Source organism: Hyaena hyaena, unplaced genomic scaffold, assembly GCF_003009895.1.
Source record: "Hyaena hyaena isolate Hyena2069 unplaced genomic scaffold, ASM300989v1 scaffold_61, whole genome shotgun sequence".
In the NCBI taxonomy this organism is placed as follows: Eukaryota; Metazoa; Chordata; class Mammalia; order Carnivora; family Hyaenidae; genus Hyaena; species Hyaena hyaena.
Window position 1 is genome coordinate 3,961,109 of NW_024080693.1, and position 24,520 is coordinate 3,985,628.

The following is a 24,520-nucleotide window of genomic DNA, read 5'->3' on the forward strand; positions in this document are numbered from 1 at the left end:
TTAATTCTCAGCATCATCCCCAGGGAAGGTGCTTAGAGGTGCTCAGAGTATAAGATGCTTCTATAAAGGCTTGCTCCAAAATAAACTTTTAAATGCTATTTTTGCTTTTCGCCATTCTTCATAAAAGTGAATTTTTCTATTCAGATTTCTTTCAGTTAGGAAAAACAAGGTACTAACATCACTCTTTCATACAAAAGGCTAACACAAACTTTCAAAAAACAGGATATGTGTAGCTCCACGTATACTAAAGAAAGTAAAAATGAAAACCAGTAAATCTGAGAAAGAAATTACTTGGAAGAAAGGAGAATAAAGGCTGTTTTCAAACAATGATAATTTTAACTAAAAGTGAGAAGTTAAATTTTACAGGATTTCAAAAGGAAAGAATTCAATATAGTCATTACTCGTTTTGCCGACAAAATCAGCCTTCATGTTATTTCTGCACAAGTGTAACCTAGTAGTTTTTAAACCTTCACTAATTCAGAATCTATAATATAATTTGTCCAGATCTGGCTGAAATTCTTTGAACTAGCTATGAAAAGGGAGACTGAAAGCAAACTGATAGTGCAAATTTTAAAGACCATGTTTAAACTAGAGAAGAAAATCTACAAGCTCTTAAAAACTTGAGCTGAATCATTTTCACCTAAGATAAATGATATACTATTCACCAAGTAGGACCAAATATTTAGAAATATTTAGTTAACAGCTTGTGGAGTTATATATATTTTAAAGGAATAGTTATAGACGTAATAAAATCTGCAAAGCCTAAGTAAAAGTTACAGACTTCATTCATGAAAGCAGTCTTTTTACCTAGTCTTCTTACATATACCCATATGTGCTAAATATGACCCAGTCTGTAGAAACAAGTCTCTTCTGAATCCTCTGTGACCACTCCAAGCTCAACCTCCTGTTGTGTGCTCAAGGTTTTCAGTATTCTCTTACCAGTTCCAACAGGACATGCCCCCTGGTGGCAATGTTCACAAACCTCTGTACAAGCAAGATCTCTCCATAAACTAGCCCCAAGGTTTGCACTTTTGCTTTAACACAAAGATTGAATTCATGCACTTCATATTTACTTTTCCCGCATACCTTATGTTAAAATAACAACTAAGTATTTTTATCAAAGGCATGAAGACAAAGATAATGGGAAAAGAAAAAAAGAAATACGTTAGACAAAATGATGTCAACCAAGTCTTGGCAACTGCATAAGTGATAACAGACTGTGTTCAACAGAAAAAGCCAACATCTAACTGCAGCGGGGAAGCTGCAGCAAGTCAACCTGGGCTGTCAGGCAGGGAGAGAATCCTCTCTTGGAAATATTTCTCAACAGAAGGGTGAGCTGAAAACAAAGATCTGGATGAAAGTCTGAACAGAATGGTTAGGTTCCAAACCTCAACCTCACAAAGTTAAGCCAGGTCATTTCCCCTTTCTTTACTAAACAAAGGATTTACAGCCTAGAGTGGTTTGCAGAGACTATGGAAGGGGTGATGAACAAAGGAGAAACTAGGAAAAGTCTTATCGAAAACAGTGTACAAATTGAACCCTGAAACACCTAGCCTGGTTCCCAAAACACAAGGATAAAGATTAGAAAATTCTTCTGTAGGATTCTGATTAAGCCCAAAACTGCTAACTGTTGTAGATTCCTCAATGAAACAAAATCAGTTTGCCACCCTACCTCCCTAGAGAAAGGCCTAATAATCAAACTCTACCCATGCACACACCTTCCTAACAGTACTTACCTCTTAAGTATAAATGGTTAGCCAAGGATTACCAAATATCATTAGAGTCTTCACTATTAATGTCAAAGAGGAAGGAAGGGAAGGAGGGAATAAAGGAAGAAGAAAAGTAAAAGATAAAAATACACTGTAGAAGAAACAAAGGCAATGCACAAAGAAAACTTTTTTTAAAATTTTTTAGAAATATTTTTTATTTATTTCTGAGACAGAGAAAGACAGCATGAGAAGGGGAGGGTCAGAGAGACAGAAAGAGAGAGAGAGAGAGAGAGAGAGAGAGAGAATCCAAAACAGGCTCCAGGCTCTGAGCTAGCCATCAGCACAGAGCACAACGCAGGGCTCGCACCCACAAACTGTAAGATCATGACCTGAGCCAAAGTCGGACGCTCAACCGAGTCACTCAGGCACCCCCAAAGAAAACTTTAAAATCCAAAAAAACCCAACTCTGTACTCATGAAACAAGAACAGGATGCTATACCAAAGGAACATTAAAAAAAAATAACAAAGTAAACAAAACTACAGAGCTCCTAAGAACGAAAATGTACAGATTTTTTTTAAAATCCATGATTCCAACAACAAAAAGAAATCACTTCAAAACTTAAAGAGATGAATAACAAGGAAATTATTAAAGAAATAATATTAAAACTTTTCTAGGACTGCAGGAAATCCATCTCCACACTTGAAGAACCCCATCAAAGAACCTGAAAATTAAAAAAAAAACACAATGAGGTATATATCACTGTGGCATTTCATATCATGGGGAATAAAGACAGAAACCTAGAGCTTCTAAAAACAAAAACAAAACAAGTTACATATAGAGGAAGGAGAATGGCTTCAGATTTTGCAAAAGCAATATATAAGACAAAAAGTAACTAAGATCTTCAAATTTCTGAAGGAAAAAATGTTTAAAAAAAGAAAACCTAGAGTTCTAACAGTCTGGTTACCAAAAGTTAGAGTATAAAAAATATTTTCAGACATGTAAAATTTCAAAAAATGTATCTCCCACACATACCTCCAGAAAGTTACTAAAGGCTATATACACCAACAAAATGAGTAAAACCTGAAAGGAGATGCCATGGGAACCATGGAACAAGGAATATATAGGCAGTTAAGACACAGTATAATGGTAAAGGAAGACACCAAGAAGATAGCTATTTTGTTTTGTTTCCAAGATAGAAGCCAGGCCAAACTAAAGCAAGACTATGAAGAACTCCAGCACATGGGTCTCTTACAAATAAAATCAAAGTGTTTGAGTGAATTAATGAAACACACATGTCATTATGCAACAAACAAAAAGCAGTTAACTTCAAATGATAAGCCACAAAAGAATGGAAATGGAATTATACCTAAGCATGAACAATGATTTAACAAAAATTATAATAAAATAATATTAAAAAGATTTGGGGAGCAGGGACAGGGAGAAGAGCATGTTAATGATCTAAATGCTAGCCTTTAATTACAGGCAGGGAACTAACAAATACTACATAAAACTGAAAAACAGTCAAGAAAATAGAACCTGGGAAACATGGGAAAAAAGAAAAGAGCAAAAGATTAGCCAAGAGACTGAAAATAATTACCTCTGGGGAATAGGAAATGGGAGCTAAGGGGGACTAAGCAAGACCCTGCTACTTTTTCATTATGTTTTCAGAAAATACAAGATGTTTTAAAGCTACATACATTTATTATACAGATAAAACACAAATCCTAAGTATATATTTATTATATAGATAAAAATCAAATCATAAGTTATAAAACCAAATATAAATTATAACAAAATATCAATGAACTTATGTATGCCTCACAGAAGATACGCAAGAACACACATATTGCCTCATAAGATAAATTATAAAATTGTTGATGGCCATATCACATTTCCCACAACACGTATTCCATACATACCTGCTAACCCTCTAACCTCTCATACCTCTAAATACATTTAACTTTATTTCTGTGAAAATTTGAACTTTTAACTTCACTAACACAAATATTCTTCATCTATATTTGCTCCTTTCTCTTTTTCATTGATGCTTTTCAAAGCTACATTTCTGTATATTTAATCCCATCACATCTAGGATCTTGTATTCATCTTTCTCTTAAACCATTAATCACTCAGTATGCTTATTACAAACAGGCTCAAAAATTTCCCATGCCCAAAAGAAAATAAAATCTTCACTTAAAACAACAATAAGGAGCAAAATTATAGACTAAAAAGTTCTAAGCCCTTGTCTCCCCAGCCCACCACAACCAAAAAACATCCAAGAACAATCAGACACTAACTAGAGGAGCTCTGGAAGATAGTCAAAGGTCTGTAACAACTAAGCAAACACCCAACCAAGAAAAAATCACAATCAAAAAGCGAGAAGTTTCTGGCATTTTAACCTGCCACATAATCATACTTTTGAAAGATAGAGAATCTTGAAAGGAGCCAAGAGATGATCAATTTATCACCTATAAGGGATCCTCAGTGAGAATATAAGCAGATTTCTCAGAAGAAACCTTGAAGGCTGGAAAGCAGCTGGGCTGAAATACTTAAAAGTACTGAGGAAAAAAACCCAAAACTATCAACTGAGAATCCTATATCCTGTAACTGTCCTTCAAAAATGAGAAAGAAATGGGGCACCTGGGTGGCTCAGTAGGTTGAGCATCCGACTTCGGCTCAGGTCATGATCTCATGGTTCATGGGTTCAAGCCCCACGTCAGGCTCTATGCTGATGGCTAGCTCAGAGCCTGGAGCCTGTTTTAGATTCTGGATCTCCCTCTCTCTCTGCCCCTCCCCTGCTCATGCTGTCCCTGTCTCTGTCTCTCTCTCAGAAATAAATAAAACATTTAAAAAAAATTTTTTTAAATAAGAAATAAGACATTTCTAGATAAACAAAAGCTGAAGGAGATCCTTATCACTAAATCTGTCCTACAAGAAATGCTAAGAATTCTTCAGGTTGAAATGAACAGCCACTAGACAGTAACTGGAGGCCATATGAAGATTTTAAAAAAATCCACTATCAGTAAACATAGGCAAAAATAAAAACCAGTATTACTGTCATTATGGTTTGTAACTCCACATTTTATTTCCTACTGGATATACAGAAAAATGCATAAAAAATCATTACAAATCTATGTTAACAGGTACATAATGTATAAAGATCTAATATGTTACATCAATAATTTAAAGAAGGAGACAGAGTGGTACAGAAATAGAGTTTTTATATGTGATTGAAGTTAAGTTCGAATCAATTCAAAATTATTATAACCTTAGGAAACATCCTGTGTTGATATGTAATATCCATAGTAAGCACAAAAATATATCTATAAGATATTAATTAAAGAAGTGGGAGGGGCACCTGGGTGGCTCAGTCGGTTAAGCCTCTGACTTTTGGCTCAGGTCATGATCTTACCTCTCTTGAGTTCGAGCCCCGCGTCAGGCTCTGTGCTGACAGCTCAGAGCCTGGAGCCTGCTTCGGATTCTGTGTCTCCCTCTCTCTCTGCCCCTCCCCTGCTTGTGTTCGCTCTCTCTCTCTCTCTCTCTCAAAAATAAACATTTCTTTAAAAAAGCCAATTTAAAAAAAGTGGGAAGGGAATCAAAAATTTACTACAAAAAAATCAACTAAACACAAAGGAAAATAAATCAACTACACACAAAGGCAATAATGAAGGAAATTAGACACTAAAATTCTAAGATAGAGAAAACAAATTTTAAAAGTGAGAAAAGTAAACCCTACCCTATAAGTAGTGATTATAAATCCAAAAGAAGGTATGGCTTGGCAGAATGGATTAAAAAAAACAACAGGATCCAATTATATATATGTGGTCTACAAGAGAGCCAAACAGGTTGAAAGTAAAAGGTTGGAAAAGCTTTTCTATGCAAATAGTAACAAAAAGAGAACTGGAATGGCTATGCTAATATGAGACAGGATATTTTATATTGATAAAAATTTCAATGTATCAGGAAAATATAACAGTTACAGACATATACACACCTAACAACATAGTGTCAAATATACGAAGCTAAAATTGACAGAATCCAAGGGAAAAATAGTTAGTCCTCCAATAAAAGGAGGCATCAATACTCTACTTACAATAAAGGACTGAACAAGAAATAAGAATAATCAAGGACTTGAACAAAACTATAGAGACAAAACACTCTATCGAACAGAATACATATTCTTCTAAGGAGAACATGGGACATTTCCAAGAAAAACCATATGATAAGCCACAAAATAACTCTTTAAAATTTTGAAACCATTACCCAGACGATACAAAAATACAGTTTCAAAGGGGTACATGCACCCCAATGTTTATGGCAGCATTATCAACAATAGCCAAACTACGGAGAGCCCAAATGTCCATCAACTGATGAACAGATAAAGAAGATGGGGTACATTACTCATCCATCAAAAACAATGAAATTTTGCCATTTGCAATCACATGGATGGAGCTAGAATGTATTATGCTAAATGAAATAAGTTAATCAGAGAAAGACAAATACCGTATGATTTCACTCATAGGTGGAATTTAAGAAACAAAATGGATAAACATATGGGAAAGGCGGGGGGGGGGGAGTAGAGAAGAGAGGGGAAACTGCAAGAGACTCTTAATGATAGAGAACAAACTGAGGGCTGATGGAGGGAGGTGGGTAGAAAATGGGCTAAATGGGTGATGGGTGCCAAGAAGGGCACTTGTGATGAGCACTGAACCCAGGAATGCACTAAAATTTTAAAAACTATAAAATAGGGTGACTGGGTGGCTCACTCAGCTAAGCACCAGACTTTGGTTCAGGTCATGATCTCACACTTCGTGCGTTTGAGCCTCGGATCAGGCTCTCTGCTGTCAGCACAGAGCCTACTTTGGATACTCTGTCTCCTTTTCTCTGCCCCTCCTCCTCTCTCTCAAAAAAAAAAAAAAAAAGTAAACTTTAAAATAAATAAAATAGGGGTGCCTGGGTGGCTCAGTCAGTTAAGTGGCCAACTTTGGCTCAGGGCATGATCTTGCGGTTCGCGACTTCGAGCCCCATGTCAGGCTCTGTGCTGACAGTTCAGAGCCTGGAGCCTGCTTCAGATTTTGTGTCTCCTTCTCTTTCTGCCCTTCCCCTGCTCATACGCTGTCTCTCAAAAATAAAAACATTAAAAAATTTTTAAAATAAATAAAATAAAATATTGAAATCATACAAAGTATTTTTTTCCAATCACAAAGCAATGAAACTAGAAATCAGTAACAGGAAGAAAACTGAAAAATTTACAAATACATGGAAATTTAAGAGAACATGAATTAATGGGTCAAAGAAGAAATCACAAAATTAATTAGAAAATTCCTTGAAACCAATGAAAATGGAAAACAGAACATAACAAAACTTACAGGATACAGTGAAAACACTGCTAAGAAAGAAATTTATACCTGTAGACACATACATTAAAAAAAAAAGATCTCAAATCAGAGCCTAACTGTATGCTTTAAAAGGAACTTGAAAATTGAACTGAACTAAACTGAAAGCTAGCAGATGAAAAGAACTAAGATTAGAATGGAAATAAACTGAGAATATAAAAACAATACAGGAAAATCAACAAAAATAGACCTTCTGAAAAGACCAACAAAATTGACAGGTTTTTACCTAGACAGGCCAGAAAAAAAGAGAGAGAGAGAGAGACAGAACTCAAATCTCTAAAATCAGAAACAAAAGTGGGGACAATTCTATTTATTTTACAGAAATAAACAGGATTATAAGAAAATCCTACAAACAACTAAATGTCAACAAAGTGGATGATCTAGATGGACAAATTCTTAGAAACAAATGCACTACTAAAAATGATGTAATAAATAGAAAATCTGAATAGACCTGTAACAAGGAGATTGAATCAGTATTCAAAAACCTCCCAACAATGAAAAGCCCAGTAACAGATGGCCTCATAGATTAATTCTACTAAGCATTCAAGAAAAAAATGACATCAATTCTCAAACTCTTTCAAAATACTGAAGAGGAAGGAGCACATTCTATGAAGCCAACCAAAGATATTAAAAGAAAACTACAGGCTAATATCCCTTATGAGTAGACATGCAAAAAATCCTCAACAAAATGCTGACAAATGGGGGACTGGGGGAATTGGAGGAAGGTGATCCAAATGTACAAACTTCCAGTTATAAGATAAATGAACTAGGAATATAATGTATAATATGATAACTACAGTTACCACTGCTGTGTGATATATATGAAAACTGTAAGACAGTAAATCCTAAGAGTTGTCATTACAGGTAATAAAAAGATATTTTTTGTCCATTTATTTTTATTGTATGTATATGAGGTGATAGATGTTAATTAAAGCTTATTGTGGTAATCATTTCACAACATATGTAAGTCAAACCTTTATGTTGTACACCTGAAACTGAACTGATGCAGTGAAAGCCTTTGACAAAATCCAATATTACTTCACAATACAAAACGCTCAGTAAACTAGAAATAGAAGGTAACTTCCTAAACATGATAAAAAGCATATAAATTGACATCATACTCAATAGTGAAAAACTGAAAAATCTCCCCCTAATATTAAGAACAAGATGAGGATGCCTACTATCGTTATCTACACCGTACTAAAAGTTCTAGTAAGAACAATTAGGCAAGAAAAAGAAATAAAAAGCATCCAAATTGGAAAAGAATATGTAAAATTATCTCTATTGACAGATATGAACTTATATGTAGGGAACTCACAATATTACAAACACACACTGTTAAAAAGCTAATAAATTCAGCAAAGTTGTAGGATACAAAATTAACGCTCAAAAATAAGCTGCATTTCTGTACACTAGCAATGAACAATCTGAAAAGGAATTTAGAAAAATAATTTCCATTTACGTTAGCATTAAAAAGATATTTAGTAATAAGTTTAGCCTAGAAAGCACAAGACTTATACACTAAAAACTACAAATATGTTGCTGAAAGAACATAAGGAAAACACAAATAATGGAAAGACATCCTGTGTTGATGGATGACAGGGCTTAATATTGTTAAGATGTCATTTTACCCAAAGCAATCTACAAATTCGATGCAATCCCTATCAAAGTCCCAACATTTTTGCAGAAACAGAAGAAATCCACCCCAAAATTCATGTGCAATCTTGAGAGACACTGAACAGCAAAACAATTTTTAAAAAGATCAAAGATCATACTTCTTGATTTTAAAACTTTCTATAAAGGCACAGTAATCAAAAACACTGTGGTACTGACATTAAGACAAACATATAGATCATAAAACAGGATAGAGAACCCAGAAATAAATCCTCCTATGTATTACCAAAGAATTTTCAACAGTGTCAACGATTCAATAGAGTGAGACAGTGTTTTCAACAAACGCTATTGGGAAAACTGAATAGCCAGCCACATGCAAAAGAATGAAGCAGGACCTTTACTTTACACAATATACAAAAATTAACTGAAAATGGAAGAAAGACCTAACATGAAGAGCTGAAACTATGAAATTCTTAGAAGAAAACATAGGGGGAAAACTTCATGACACTGGATTTGGCAATGATTTCTTGGATTGGGCACTAAAAGTAAAAGCAACAAAAGAAAAAAAATAGACAAACTGGAGTTCATCAAAATTTAAAACTTTTGTGCATCAAAGGACATCATCAATATAGTGAAAAGGCAAACCACAGAATGAGAGAAAATATCATATATCTGATAAATCATATATCTGATAAGGGACTCCTATTTAGAATATATAAAGAACTCTTATAACTCAACAACAAAAAGACAACCCAATTTAAAAACGGGCAAAGGACTTGAATTGACATTTCTCTGAAGATTTTTCTACAAATGGCCAATAAGCACATGAAAATGCTCAACAAACATCCTTAGTCATTAGAGAAATGCAAATCAAACCATTAAGATGGTTATTATCAAAGAAATAGTAAACAAAGAGTTGTCAAGGATGTGGAAAACCTGGATCCTTTTGTACACTGCAGTAATGTAAAATGATCCAACCACTGTGGAAGACAACATGGTGGTTCCTCAAAAAATAAAATTACCGTACAACCTAGCAATTCCACTTTTGAATATATACCCCAAAGAGTCAAAAGCAGGGATTTGAAAAGATATTTGTATATACCCATGTTCACAACAGCATTATTCACAACAGCCAAAAAGTAAAAACAACCCATGTGACCATTGACATATGAACGGATAAACAAAATGTACGTACATACAATAGAATATTATTCAACCTTTAAAAGGAAGGAAATTCTGATGCATTCTACAACATGGATGAATCCTGAAAACATTATGCTCAGTGAAATGAGCTAGTCACTAAAAGACAAATATTATGATTCTACTTATATGAGGTGTCTAGAATAAACAAATTTCATAGACAGAAAAAGTAGAATATTGGTTACCAGGCGCTACTTGGGAGGAAGGAATGGGAGTTATTATTTACAATACAGAGTTTCAGTTTCGAAAGATGAAAAGTTCTTGAGATGGACAACGGTTATGGTTAAACCACCACCATACACTTAATGCCATTAAACTGTACTTTTAAAAATGGTTAAAATGACAAACTTTATGTATATTTTACCACAATAAACAGAAGGAAAGAAGGAAGAGAGGGAGCAAAGGAGAGGAAGAAAGGAGGAAAGGGAGGGAAGTCAGCTGAGTAAGAGGATAATAATCTTTATTTATCATTTATCATTATGACCAAAAAGGGAGTAGCTAAATAATGTTATACCCATATAATGCTCTGCAACCATTAAAAAAGACAGCAAGATGTAAAAAAAAAAAAAAAAAATGTGCTACAGGTGTGTATATAATGGGTTAGGAATGCACAAGTTTTGAGATGTGAATACACAAAATGGTAAGACACTAATAACAGTAATGCCTCCAAGTTGGCCAAGTGGATGCCAAGGGACAGGAGAAGAGATACTTATTTTTCAAAGAAATTCTTTAAATTTTGTGTCATCTCCAAATATAACCTTTTCAAAGAAATAAAGTCCCTCTCCAATCTCCCTCATACCTTCCTAGCCCTAAGTAACCACTAACAGAGCTTTAGTTTTATAAAAAGCCTATTCTATGTATTTCATAGAAGTGGAATCCTATAATATGTAGTCTTTTGTAGCTGGCCTTTTCCATTTACCACATTGTTTTCAAGGCACATTTTTTTTTCTTGCCAAATAACATTCACATTTTATTTATCAATTCACTGGATGACAGACATTTGGGTTGTTTACACTTTTTATGTAATATGAATAATTATGAATAATGTTATTAATATTCATGTTCAAGTTTTGTGCAGACATCTATTTTTACTTTCTCTTGGGTATAATACTGCCTAGGTGTGGTAAAGAACTATATGGTAAACTCAATGTTTAACTCTAGGAAGAATTCCAAACTGTCTTCCAAAGTAGCTACGTCAATTTTCATTCCCACCAGCATCATATGAGGTTTGTAATTTTCCATATCCTCACCAATACAAGTTATTGTCTGTCTTTTTAATCACAGCTTGTTCTAATTGGGATGAAATGGTATCCTTTTGTGATTTGGATTACCAATTCATTTTTGACAAAGGTACAAAGGCAACTGAATGGAGAAAGGATTTGCAACAAATAATGTTAGAACAACCAGACATCTATACATAAAAAGATTGGAGACTTAAACCTCAAACCTTATACAGAAATTAACATGGATCACAGAAGCAAGTATAAAATGGTTGACTATAAACATTTTATAGAAGAAAACAGAAAATCTTCATGAACTGAGATCAGGTAAAGCATTCTAGAGATGACACCAAACACATCACCCATAATAAAAAAAAATAAAAATAAACTAGACTTCAAAACTAAAAACTTTCGCTCTGGAAATAAACTGTTCAAAGAACAAAAAGACAAGATGCATCCTGGGAGAAAGTATGTGTAATTCACATATTTAACCAATAACTTGTATCTAGAATATATGAAGAACTCTCAAAACTCAAGAGTAAGACAAAATATAACCAAATTTTTAAAAATGGGCAAAAGACTTCAACAGATAAACTCAGGGCTCCTGAATGGCTCAGTCAGTTAAGCCTCCGACTTCAGCTCAGGTCAAGATCTCGTGGTCCATTGAGTTCAAGCCCCACATCAGGCTCTTTGCTGACAGCTCAGAGCCTGGAGCCTGCTTCAGATTCTGTGTCTCCCTCTCTCTCTGCCCCTCCTCTGCTCAATGTCTGTCTCTCTCTCTGTCTCTCAAAAATAAATTAACATAAAAAAAATTTTTTTTTTAAACAGATAAAACAGGATACGTAAATGACAGGTAAGTGGATGAATCAATGCTCACCATCATTAGCCATTAGGGAAATGCAAGTTAAAACTGCTTTACATCTACTGAAATGGCTTAAATTTTTAAAACTAAGAATACCAAGTGCTGGTGAGGATGCAAAGCTCTAGGGCTCTCATACCTGTTGGGACTGGGGGAATGGAAAACAATATAGCTTCATTGGAAAATAGCATGAAAGTTTCTTAAAAACTGAACACACTCACCGTATGACCTAGCAATCTCACTTGTAGGTGTTTTATCAACAGCAATAAAATTTTACAGTAACACAAAACACAAAAGGTTCATGGCAGCTCTGTTCATAATTCCAGAAAATGAAAGCAAACCAAATGTCCTCTGATGGATCAACAGAAACACTGTGGTACATGAATATAATGAAAAAATACTCAGCAGTAAAAAAAAAAAAAAAAAAAAAATGACCTTTTCATACACAGCACACCTTAAGTGAGGCATTATGGTGAGTGAAAGAAGTCAGTCTCAGAAGGTTACAACACTGTGGAAAAGGTAAACTTAACAGTAATAGGAACAGATCGGTGATTGTCAGGCCTTACAGAGTAGGGTGTGACAACAAAGGGGAAGCATGAGGGAGTTTCTGGTGTGACCCTGACTAGCATATCCGGACCCTATTCTATATTCTGATAGTGGCAATTGTTAAATAAATCTTTACTTGTGTTGTGACTCATGGAATAGTATACCAACTAAGAAGTCAATTTCACTCTGATAATCTTACATTTTTTTAAAAAAGAAACTTTACAAAGCTGGTCATATTCATGTTAAATGGCAAAAATGCAAGATGTGAGCACAAAAGAATGAGACGCTCTTAAAAATTATCTCCTTTAGAGACACCACTGAATCCTTTTGTACATCCATTTTTGTCCTTCAATTTGACTACTTTTTAAACATTCAAAAACCTCCCTCCACATTCTCCAATTACCCTGTCAACAGTGAGGTTGGTGACTGTATGTTAAACTTGTTATACTTCTTCTTAAGAAAAATAAAGCATCTTTCCTTAATAAACATTAGGTATAACAATATATCTAAACATTTTCTTTGGTTATTAAAATGAGCATAAAACTATGTGAATAAAACTTTTCAGAATTTATAATAGGTTCTCAAATGTAATGTATAGGTATGTATTCTGAAAATTATTTTAGATCAACTCTGATCCCAAAAGCCATGTTTGGTCATTTCCCAAAACCATATTTAACAATGGAAAATGACTTACCAAAAAATACTTCTCTATTCTAGAGCTCTATTCTACTAGAAGCATTATCTCATTAATATATTAAGTCGTAACTGATTCTAAAGATTTCTTTGCTGAAATATGTATATGATAATCAGAATGAACAAACTTCAACAGACTATGAACTGATTTCATATCAGCAGAGCTACCCCAGTAAATAAGAATGCTTTCCCCACTAAGTGAGGCTTTTAAGAAAGAATTATGCTCATTCGTTTTCCTCTAATGTACATAACTTATTTTCATGTAGTAATGCAAAAAGAATTACCACTGCCAGAAATTATATACAGGCCTAACAATAAGATTCTGATTAGTGTCACAAAAGATCAAAATATGTTATCAATTATAAACTTCTAGTTGATTTGCAATTAGAGTATCCAAATATAGATCCCACAAGTTCTCTAACTAGTACCCACTCATATGTATAAGAGAAATAATTTCAGCTTTAGAAAAGTCAGCCTCTTTTTATCTTTATGACCTCATTTATACAGAAGAATCCTCAAAAATTTATTTTCAAATACATATCTAAATAGAAGGTTAAAAAGCAGGTAGGGGTGATATTATACTATCAATTTAAGCTTTATGGAAATAAAAACATAGACACTAAACCTAATTCTAAAATGCAACTAAGCTAGAACTGAAGCCAAACCCATCCAATTACAATTATGTGTATGTGCATAAGAATACACCAACAAACAGTATCATAAATAAACAAAACTTAAGAACTACCTCAACAAAATGAGGTAGAGGCCTCAAATCAATGAACAAGTATAAGGGCACTGTTTCGGGTAGCAAGTTCTCCATACCTGGACTCCTCCATAGATAAAAGTATGACTTCCCCTAAACCAAAAGGCATGTTTAAAAATTGTTTCTACTTAAAAACAACTATTAGTGGATTATTTTAAAGTAAAACAAAACAAACTTCCCTTGCTATGGTAGTTACTCCAGATACTATTAGCTTGTCAATTTGTGAATTAATACCCATAAAGCAAGAAACATCTTCTTACTTTACATAGTTACTTTTGCAAATAGGTATCTCTCTTATTTCAACAAATAAAAAGTAAATTCCTTCTCTGTACTAAAGAATTAAAAGCAAAAGTAAGTTTATGAAAGCACCTGAAACAAATTATAAAATGTAAAATGACCCCAAGTCTTATGTCATCCCAACTTCTACTCATAAAACCACATATTAATGACTTTTACACTTTATAATTTCTGAAAACATACTAATGTTGGTGGTATTTCCAACTCAGATGTTCCATTCTCCAGCTTATATTCTCAGATGTTGGTTCTACTCAAACTCCCTACAGTTCAACAGAATCACAAATACATCATGGACAATACTTTTAGTAACAGCTTGGCAGTTTGTGGACTGATAAACATCCAGCAGGAATACATCATTTATAATCGGTACATACGTTCTTTCCGATGCTCGACTAAGCCCACAGCCTGCTTTGCTGAGCACTTTGCAAACCAATTGTCCCCAAGTAAAACAGTGACTTCATTAGTATGGACAAGTTTTCCTGGCATGAAGGCAAAAGGGCCAAATGGTACCTATGGTTGAGGGGGAGAGAGGGGGAAAGAGGGGGAGAGGGAGAGAGAGAGAGAGAGAGAGAGAGAAATTAAAAACACTAAAAAATACATTTTATGAAACACTTAGCATTAAAAGCTCTGTGCTGACACTAAGAAAAAATGTTAACTTCACAGAAATTTAACATTAAAATTTCACTAGGAAAACATATACAAAATTGCTTTAGGTTAATAAATCAATGTTAAAACAGGAAAAGCAATCTGCACATTTACATACAGCTTTCAGAGAAATTAGCACTGTCTCTGAATGTTTGTACTTTGTGTTCATTCATAAATCTAAATGAAAGTAAAGTAATAATGAAATATTAAGGTAATAAAGCATACCACTGATTAAAAAACTTGAAAATTATTTCCAAATAGCCATTTTTAAACAAAGATGGAATTAACAAATTAATGTGTACAAATTTTACAAAATAATTGGGCTAGTAGAATAAAGAAAACATTTACAAAACATTTGGGCTAGTGTAATTAAGAACAAAGTCTTCATGAAAAAGAATATTCTTGCAATGAAAGAATCTAATCCACAGTGCACAAATAGATCACTATGTCGATAAGATCATTCAGACAAAAATTAGCAGTACCTTTTTATATAAAATCAATGTTCTGGGATATAATTCTGTGAATTATACAACATTATGATCTATTCCTGCTCTGGCTAACAGGAAATGACTAAGTGCCATATTTCTGTCTTAATTACAGTTTTCTAACACAAGTAAATTTGCATACCAAATTTGTCAAATTTTGTGCTAACATTTATGCCACTTGTGTCACCAAAATGTGATAATTTAATATAAATTTGAAAAAAAGAAAAGAAGTAAATACCAACTATTACAACAATTAGTGGATTATTTTAAAGTAAAACAAAACAAACTTCCCTTGCTATGGTAGTTACTCCGGATACTGTTAGCTTGTCAATTTGTGAATCAATACACATAAAGCAAAGAAACATCTTCTTACTTTACATAGTATCTTTATAAGAAACAACATACTACTTTAAATGCAATGCACCAAACATACCATGATATTATAAGACAACTTATCAGGCAAGGTACTGAGTCTTTCTTGAAGGGCATTATAATCATTATCTACCTTCTTCCTGTTGATGAAAAAATAGCAGATACTAAATGAATACACAAATTAACAATTCCTCGAGTAGTCTATGTATCAAAAGACAAACTAATCAAAAACCCAATTTTAGCAATTTAAATATTAAAGTATTTTTTTATTTTAAAATCCTGTGTTTACCAAGCTCAACAATATAGCTATCAAAAAATTAAGACTTTCAAGGACTCTGGTTTTAGAATTAGAATACACGTCTTGAGAATAAATATTTCTAAGGTAGATCATCATCTAAGGTAGATCATCATCTGAACTAAATAAAATTTGTAAATAAAAGAGATACTACTGAGGGAGGGCCTGATGTTTAGAGGGAAAGAAGGACTTAAAATGAACAAACAAGGGATTTAATAAAACTTCTGAGTGAACAAGCTCTGGCTACAGAGCAGAAATCATGAACACAAAATTTGATCAGATGCTTCAGCCCTCAGAAAACTTAAAACTGAAAAATGTGTAATAACCCTTCAGTCATTCATACTAATATGATTAATGTGAGGGAGAATCAACCAGGAGCCAGAAAAAACTAGGTAGAGGTAACACAAAAAAGCATTTCGATTTGGCTTTGGAGCCTCTTTCATGTTATATCAAGAAAGAGCTACCTAATAAATTAATTTCAAATAACCAAAAGACATAGGGGCAGAGATGGTCACATGTTTCTACACTATGAACCCAGTTCTTACAACTGCTGAAAATGAACAGTCCCTTCATGCAGTTGCCTGTTTTCAAACCTTCTCTGAAAATTGTTTTTTTAATGGTTCCTTCCTAGTGTGTAGGTTGCAGGCTAAACCAATGAATGCAATGAAAAATTTTAAAGCAAAGGGGTGTTTTCAATTTACAAAAAAATAACAAAAACTCACCAATTCAGCAAGTAATTTTTAAAAACATGTAGATATGCCAAACTGAAATTAGAATAAATTGCAACATAGATAATCACTCTCCAGATAATAAAAATGACTGCTCTAAAAACATCATGGAATTGATTTCAGTTTACTCCTCAGCACCCATAAAGTAAGAGGAGCATAATTAATAAAAATTATCTCATTTAGTTTGAAAAATATCAAGGAATTTCACTTATATACTATGTTATTCATCCTAAAAATATTCTTATAGTAAATGTCACTTATTAACATTTTCCTCATTCAAAAAAGAAAGTAGAAGGAAGATGGAAAAACCACATCTTAAGAGAAATCAGATCTCTTTAATCAAAAAAGCAGCAAGCAATGAATTTATCCTAGGTCTTCTGACCTGCATACTTTCAAGCAAGACTTTCTATTTTCTAGTGTTCAAGTGTTTTGTAAAATATTCCCTCAAAATCTTATATAAATATAAAACGTCTTTATTCAATTTAAGGGGAAAAATCATCCTTCTGGATGAATTTTTATAAAAATAAAATGATTTAAAAAGGCTTCATGCAAAGGGCTACACACTATGAAGAGCTTGGCTTTGAAGTCCGACTAGAGGGGGAATCCCAGCTCCACCACTTAACATACACAAATTAAGCCTCGTCTTAGCATCTTCAGTGGTAAAAACCTGAATAATGGCTAACTATCTCTCAGGTTCAGGAGAAAAAAATATAAAGAGTTTAGCAATAAACATCTACGTTGAGTATCTAATATCCTTTTTTCATGAACTATCAAAAAACACCAATTTAAAAATCTTCAAGAAAGACTATTATCCACTAAGGTAAAATTTCATTATGTTAAATTCATTCAATTTGATACAAAGAACAGGACTTATTGAAGGACAGTATAGCTAAATGTTACCATTCAGGGGGCTTCTGGATATGGGGTTGGTGTGAGCAATAAATGGGATACTGTCTATTAGGGGCGCCTGGGTGCCTCAGTCAGTTGAGCATCTCATGTCGACTTAGATCATGATCTCATGTCGTGGGTTTGAGTCCCATGTCAGTCTGTGCCGACAGCTCAATGGAGTCTGGAGCCTGCTTCGAATTCTGTGTCTCCTTCTCTCTCTCTGCTCCTCCCTCATGTACTCACTGGCAGGCTCTCTCTCTTGCTCTCAAAAATAAATAAAACTTTAAACATTTTTTTAAATAAATAAAAATAAAAAGTTAGTATTAAAGTTAGCATTCAGTGTGTCTTATTTTAGTAACTACCCCTGGAAAAAGGAGGCTTCCTAACAAAACATCTCTTTTGTATATTAAGAGTAGAATGAACCATTGACAAGAGATCAATGTCACTCTTCCAAATCAAGTATGTTCAGTCTTAAACTTATCACTGATTCTCTCTAGAACAAAACTGTGGATACCCTAGAGAACAGTTTAAGATTAGAGTTTCTATTTCTAAAATCGGAGTTGTTTTCTAAAAATACAAAAACAAAAACAAAAAGAAAATAAAAAATTTAAAATGCAGAAATACATTCTGAAGGGAGGCAAGCAGGAGACAAACAGTGTCTCTCGGAGAAATTATGGCTTGAGAAACTCTCTCTCTAAAGGTCTCACTAGTAGAAGTATCCAGGATCAAGCACCTTGGTCAAAGAGTTTGGATTAAATAATCCCATTAAAGATCATAAAGTCTATGCAGCAGAAAATATAAAAATGAATCTAAGAACTACTGTGTTACAGAAGGTAAGTAGGGGAATCTTTATTTGCAACAAAATTTGATATTTGTTTTTTTCTATTTTACTACTTAGAAACACATAATTTTTAGATACCGTAGTCATATTTAAATATGTAGTCAAAAGAGTCAATTGCTTAATTTTTTTTTCAAATGGAAAATAAAACCCAGATATCATCTGGGATAAACCACTTAAGCCTAATTACTTATAACACACAGACCTGGAGGTCTTCATCATATCTGATCCTTACAGATTAGGTTCAGGCTTCGATTCTTAATTTTAAAAAGTTATCTAATAAAAAAAGATTTAATTTGCAGCAGATATCCTCATGCAATGTTCCTTATAGAAAATAAGAACTCAGGGTGCCTGGCTGGTTCAGTCAGTAGAGCATGTGACTCTTGATCTCAGGGTTGTAAATTCAAGCCCCACACTGGGTATAGAGATTACTTAAAATCTTTTAAAAAGTTAAGAATTAAAGCACTGCTTTAAGTCATATATAAGAAATTTTACAATCTGCCTTGAGAAGCACCTTTTGTTTTAAAGCAGCAGCAGCAAAGGAGGACATAGCACAACTACAAATTAGCCTTAACTTTAAGGATGAAGATCAGGATAGATCCCAAAGGAAACACCTTATTTTCATAAAATTGTGAAAAGTATGAGAGCAAGTTAAGTGATGTGTATGCTCAAGTATTTACAGGTGACTTACTTGGAAATGCATCAGAGAAAAAGGGATTAACGGCTTGAGATATGGATGATATATGATCAAGGTTCACCTACACAATTCTTTCGACTTTTCTGTATGTTTGAGGTTTTCATAATAAAATATTAAAAAGGAGATGGAGGGAATATGAGAGCAAGTCCAAATTTTTAATCCTCTTCTTAAATGCAACTGACAAATCTTTGTAAAGAAAAAAAGTTCTATATCCCTTGTTTGAGGGAAGAAAGTCTCCAATTTTCATCTTTAAATAATAAAAAAGGTACATAAAATTAAAATAAGTGATTGAAATAAGATTTTGCTAATTTTCAACCAAAAGTAGGAAGCTGAATAGGCTGAAATATTGACAGTAAGCCTGTAGGGTTTGTTTGTTTGTTTTTAATCTCCAATCATTCTCTCTCCCTTTACCTAATGTCCTAAACAAAAAAAGCAGGAAACATCAAGTGATAACTAGCAGGGGAAAAAAGCAAGAGGGCTTTACTTTCCTATTAATATCTGGATTCAATATGGGGCAGAGTTACTTTAAGTTTTTAATTTAAGAAATTTACAAAACCCAAAGATTCTGGAATATAAGTAACTGTATAATCTTATTTAGAAATGATTTTTTGTCCGTCATACCCACATTAGAACTTCCTGTTAAAAATTCAAGAAAAGCTTTGTTTTAATGCAGTTCACCATTTTTTGGGCTTTTCCTCTGCAACCAAGCTTTATGCCATACGCTGCAGGGATCATCACTCAAATGCCTTTTTATATTTATTTACATTGCTTCTTTGTTAAAGACCCACTAGCTTGATGGATACCTGGGCTCTTACCTCTAAAATTAAGAAAATACAGGAATATTAAATTCAGGCACAGATTATATACAGGTAAAGAGAAGAGTCTTCTCATTATTAAAGAAAGGAATGCTAATGATTTTTTTTCAAAGTATCCTCTTAAAAAGTCTAAATGAATTGTTCCTACATTGGAAAGGATCTGCAATTTGGGTAGGAAGGGAGACACATTAAGGATTAAAATGTATCTGTATTAAATTACCATTACTTTTTAAAAAATGGTTAAGGCAAAATACTATCAAATGAAATCTACGACAAAATTCAGGCAATATGGTGGCATACTCCTTTTTCTCAACTCTTTATACCTAGGAAATTTATGCCACCAGAAGACACTGATGAAATATTCCATGTTCTTTATATTTTATGAGTCCATCAAAAAACTTTATTAGAAACAGATATAAAAAGGAACCTAAATATAAGTACTTGTAATTTGTCTAAAGTTAATGAAAGAAAATTATCCAAGAGAGACAGATGCAGCTAACATTCTGCTAGATTTCCTCAATTTAACTTCTCAACAATGAGACAACAGAGTACAATGGATTATACATAGCAAAGCCAGGACAGACGAAATTGTTTCTAGTGTTCTACCAACAAACATGTGCATGTGACTTCAGACTTGTCAGTTATCATGGGTACCTGTTTCTTTATTCATTAGTGTTCTTTTGCTCTAAGAAGAAAATGAGATGCAAACGTGAATATTGAAAAACGACACAAAAAATCATCACTCTAAGTGTGAGAGAAATGCCCCAAAGTGCTTACTAGTTCAGTTAGCTTTGGGTGATGAGTTTACAGATAATTTTAATTTTCTTTATTTTCCAAGTTTTCTACAACTGATACAATATTTCAGTAACAAATCAGAAAAAAAGCCTTTGAGAAAAGATGGAATTTAGCTATGGTAAATTTATAACCGACTTAAGCTTTGAATGTTTGTGCCATTCTGAATTCCAAATTAAAGGTTTTGTAATTTTGTTTTCAACTTTCTATGCTTTATTTCTAAAGTATATTTTAGAAAAAAAAACTTTTTGCATGTTTTTTTCCTAGAGCAATGATTCACAGTCCTTTAATGTCACTGATACCTATGAGAGATTGACAAAAATGCTACATTCTTGGGGCACCTGGGTAGGGTGGCTGAGTCGGTTAAGTGGCTGATTTCGAGCTAGGTCATGATCTAGCTGATCCCAAATTCCATCCCTGCGTCAGGCTCTGTGCTGACAGCTCAGATCCTGGAGCCTGCTTTCCATTCTGTGTCTCCCTCTATCTCTACCAGTTCCTCACTTGTGCGCGCGCACACTCTCTCACTCTCGTCTCTCACTCTCAAAAATAAACTTCAAAAAATTTTAAAAAATAAAATGATTTTAAAAAACCCACTAGATTCTTTCCTGAGATTAAAAGGCCCTGTAATTTGCATGTAATTTCAGTAGAAGCCACTCATAAACCCCTCGAGGTCATAGTTTTTTTTGAGGTCTTGTAACAGTAAAAAAGAGCAATCCTGGTTTTAAACCCAACAAATATGTAAAATTCTCAAAATTATTTTTAACTCAGTTGATTTAAATACAAATAGGAAAACCATTGCCAATTTAGTCAAGATCAATACAAATTAGTAAAAATGTTAAATTGTACGCATGCCTCAATTTTTTTACTGCCTACATTTTCCTTAGCCACCCCCAAGTGTCTTTAATGTATCAGAATTTAGAATTTTGTTATCTCAAAAAAGAACAAGCACTCTGGATTATCAGTGAGTGCTCCACCTCTCAGTCAAGCACAGTTGTTGACTTCATCTCCACATGATACTCTTCAGTGCTTATAAGTTTTTATTGTATATTGTCTTATTCTTATAAAAAAATAAACATAAAAAGAAAATGAAAAACCTCAAAATGCAAGGAGATATAGCTGTTAAACAATACAGTTAAGAAAAAGATTTTGAAAAATCATTATGTCTGCCAAATCAAATTGAGATGTAGCATCAATCAGAGAGTCACTGAACTTAAGCTGATATAGAAAACTGTGAACCAAACAATGTATATGGACACCGTGAATAAAACATAATCAAAGACTATGTTATAAATGATGAGATATACTTAAGGATTTTTAATAACTCCCTTAAAAAATTTCTAGCTTTATTTTTTTAAATTGCCCTATAAAAAAAAAACCCCTATAATGCATTACTTTCTGAAAACCATCAAGTATTAAACTAGTGTGGTTCTTACAAAAATGATACAAAGACTAGGGGGCTACCAGAAGTAACAAATTCTAACAGCAATTTAAAAATCATTACGTTTTTAAGAAAGAAAAAAAGCATTTACAGTTTGACTTTGGTAACATAAATACACACAGAGAATTAAGAAGCTGAAGGGAATGAAACATGTTTTAAAAAGAGGGAGAACTAGTTTCTCTTTAGAATTATGAGTAAATTTATCTTTATTCTATTCTTATTTCAACCTTTCTATACATGTATTCACTTTAAACTCAGGACAAAGAACTTAAAACCTAACTCAGATTTTGCTTTTAAAAATATCATCCTTAAAATATTCAATTTGGAGGTGCCCAGGTGGCTCTGACGGTTGAGCATCTGACTTCAACTCAGGTCATGATCTCACAGCTGGTGGGTTCGAGCCCTGCATCAGGTTCTGTGCTCACAGCTCAGAGCTGAAGCCTGGAGCCTGCTTTGGATTCTGTGTCTCCCTCCCTCTCTGCCCCTTTCCTGCTCATGCTCTGTGTCTCTCTCTCTCTAAAATAAACATTAAAAATTTTTTAATAAAAAAATACCATTCAATTTGAATCTTTTTTTGCAACTTAATTTGTTTTGAAACATCACATGCAGAAATTCTAAAACTTACTTAACCTCCTAAACTCTAATATACCATACCATTAAAAAAACAAAAAAATAAAACTACGCAGGAATGTAAGAATGACAGAGAAAAGGGATTTGTATATATGATCCCTCCCTCTTTCCCTTGTCCCTAAGGACACTTTCATAAATAACGAGAAATTCCAACGAACAGAAGCATGTAAAATCTTCAGAAGGTTTGGAAGTTGCTCCCTGCTCTACCCGGGGTAAGGATGGGAGTAGGGAAGACACATAAAAATGAAAAAGCCCAAAGAGAAGGCCCAATACAAAACAGTGACTAAAAACTTTGTGGTCAGTAAATTGGGAACTATGAAAAACATGGTTTTGAAATTTACCGGACACTGAAAAATGAAGTCATTAGCATGAATAAATTTAAAATTTTAAATGTGTACTAGTCAATATTTTAGATTATACATAATAAAATAAAACAAATTTTATATAAGTATATGAAGTCAAGTCAGGAAAGAACTGCTTCAGGTAATTTTTGAGAAATATACCACAGACTACACAGCATTGTTATGACATAATAGCTCAGTGTTTCTGTGGGGCAAAGAATCCCTCAAAACATCAGGCAGAGATAGATATACATATCCATCAATCCACACTGCCTGAATAGAAAGAGGACAAACAAAACAAAAACAAAAAAACAAATCTTCATCTGTGTTTTTAACTGTTAAAGTATGCTTTCTGGTATTTCACACTATATACTTAGACCATAAACTATACTAGAAACTAGTTACCCAACAGTGTTTTTCGTCCATTTTTCTTTGAAAAAATAACAAATGCCAAGTATGTGCTTTAGAATCCCTCTCTCAAAATTCTTACGATGAGCACTGGGTGTCATATGTAAGTGTTGAATCACTAGATTGTACACTTGAAACTAATTATCACACAGTATGTTAACTAACTGGAGTTTAAATAAAAATTTTAAAATAAATAAAATTCACATGCTCAAGTGTTTCAACATTTGTATGCCCATACTTAAAGCTATTCTTTCTAAAATTAAATATCTGAACAACATAAAATGCCTTTTTCTGTATTTTCATTTAAGTCTGCTTCAAGTAATTTTGTAGGTATCTTTACTACTTAAAACCCTTTTAACATGATTTAAAGGAAACATGACAATGAAGTTTTCACAATTCATATGCTGACAATTTATGGTTACAAATAATGCCTAACAGACATATAATGTGTATGTATATGCCAGGCATCACATGCCATATTTCATTAAATTCTCACAAACCAACAAAAGTTAATGGAACTTTTTTCCTGTGGAACATATTCAATAGAAGTGAATACCTATGATGCAGTAAAAATAACCATAAATTCTTTGTCACTCCTCCCACCAACTGCAGCCTATTTCCCACCTTCTGAATCTAGGCTGACTCTGTGAGTTCCTTTGACCTACACTATGTGGCCGTGCAGCTTCCATTCCTGCTGCCCTGAGATCATCATGTAAAGTTAGCCAGATAGAAGAGCACATGAAGAGAGGCCCAGCTAACAACCGGCACTAGCCACCAGACTTGTGCCTTGTGGGTGACACCATTTTGGACAACCCAGCTGACACAGCCACCAAAAGGCTGCAACCACACA

At 33.6% G+C, this 24,520-nt stretch overlaps 1 protein-coding gene across 3 annotated transcripts in view; it reads right to left on the bottom strand.

Moving 5' to 3' along the window:
* The window catches only part of URI1 (URI1 prefoldin like chaperone), a 90,273-nt gene that overhangs the window by 15,175 nt on the left and 50,578 nt on the right, over nucleotides 1–24,520 (bottom strand). For all 3 annotated transcript variants that reach the window (XM_039231945.1, XM_039231946.1, XM_039231944.1), the window contains 2 exons: nucleotides 15,862–15,940; nucleotides 14,673–14,808 (listed from right to left, as the gene is read on the bottom strand). In XM_039231945.1, the coding sequence (XP_039087876.1) occupies nucleotides 14,673–14,808; nucleotides 15,862–15,940 (215 nt within the window). The remainder of the gene's footprint in view (nucleotides 1–14,672; nucleotides 14,809–15,861; nucleotides 15,941–24,520) is intronic.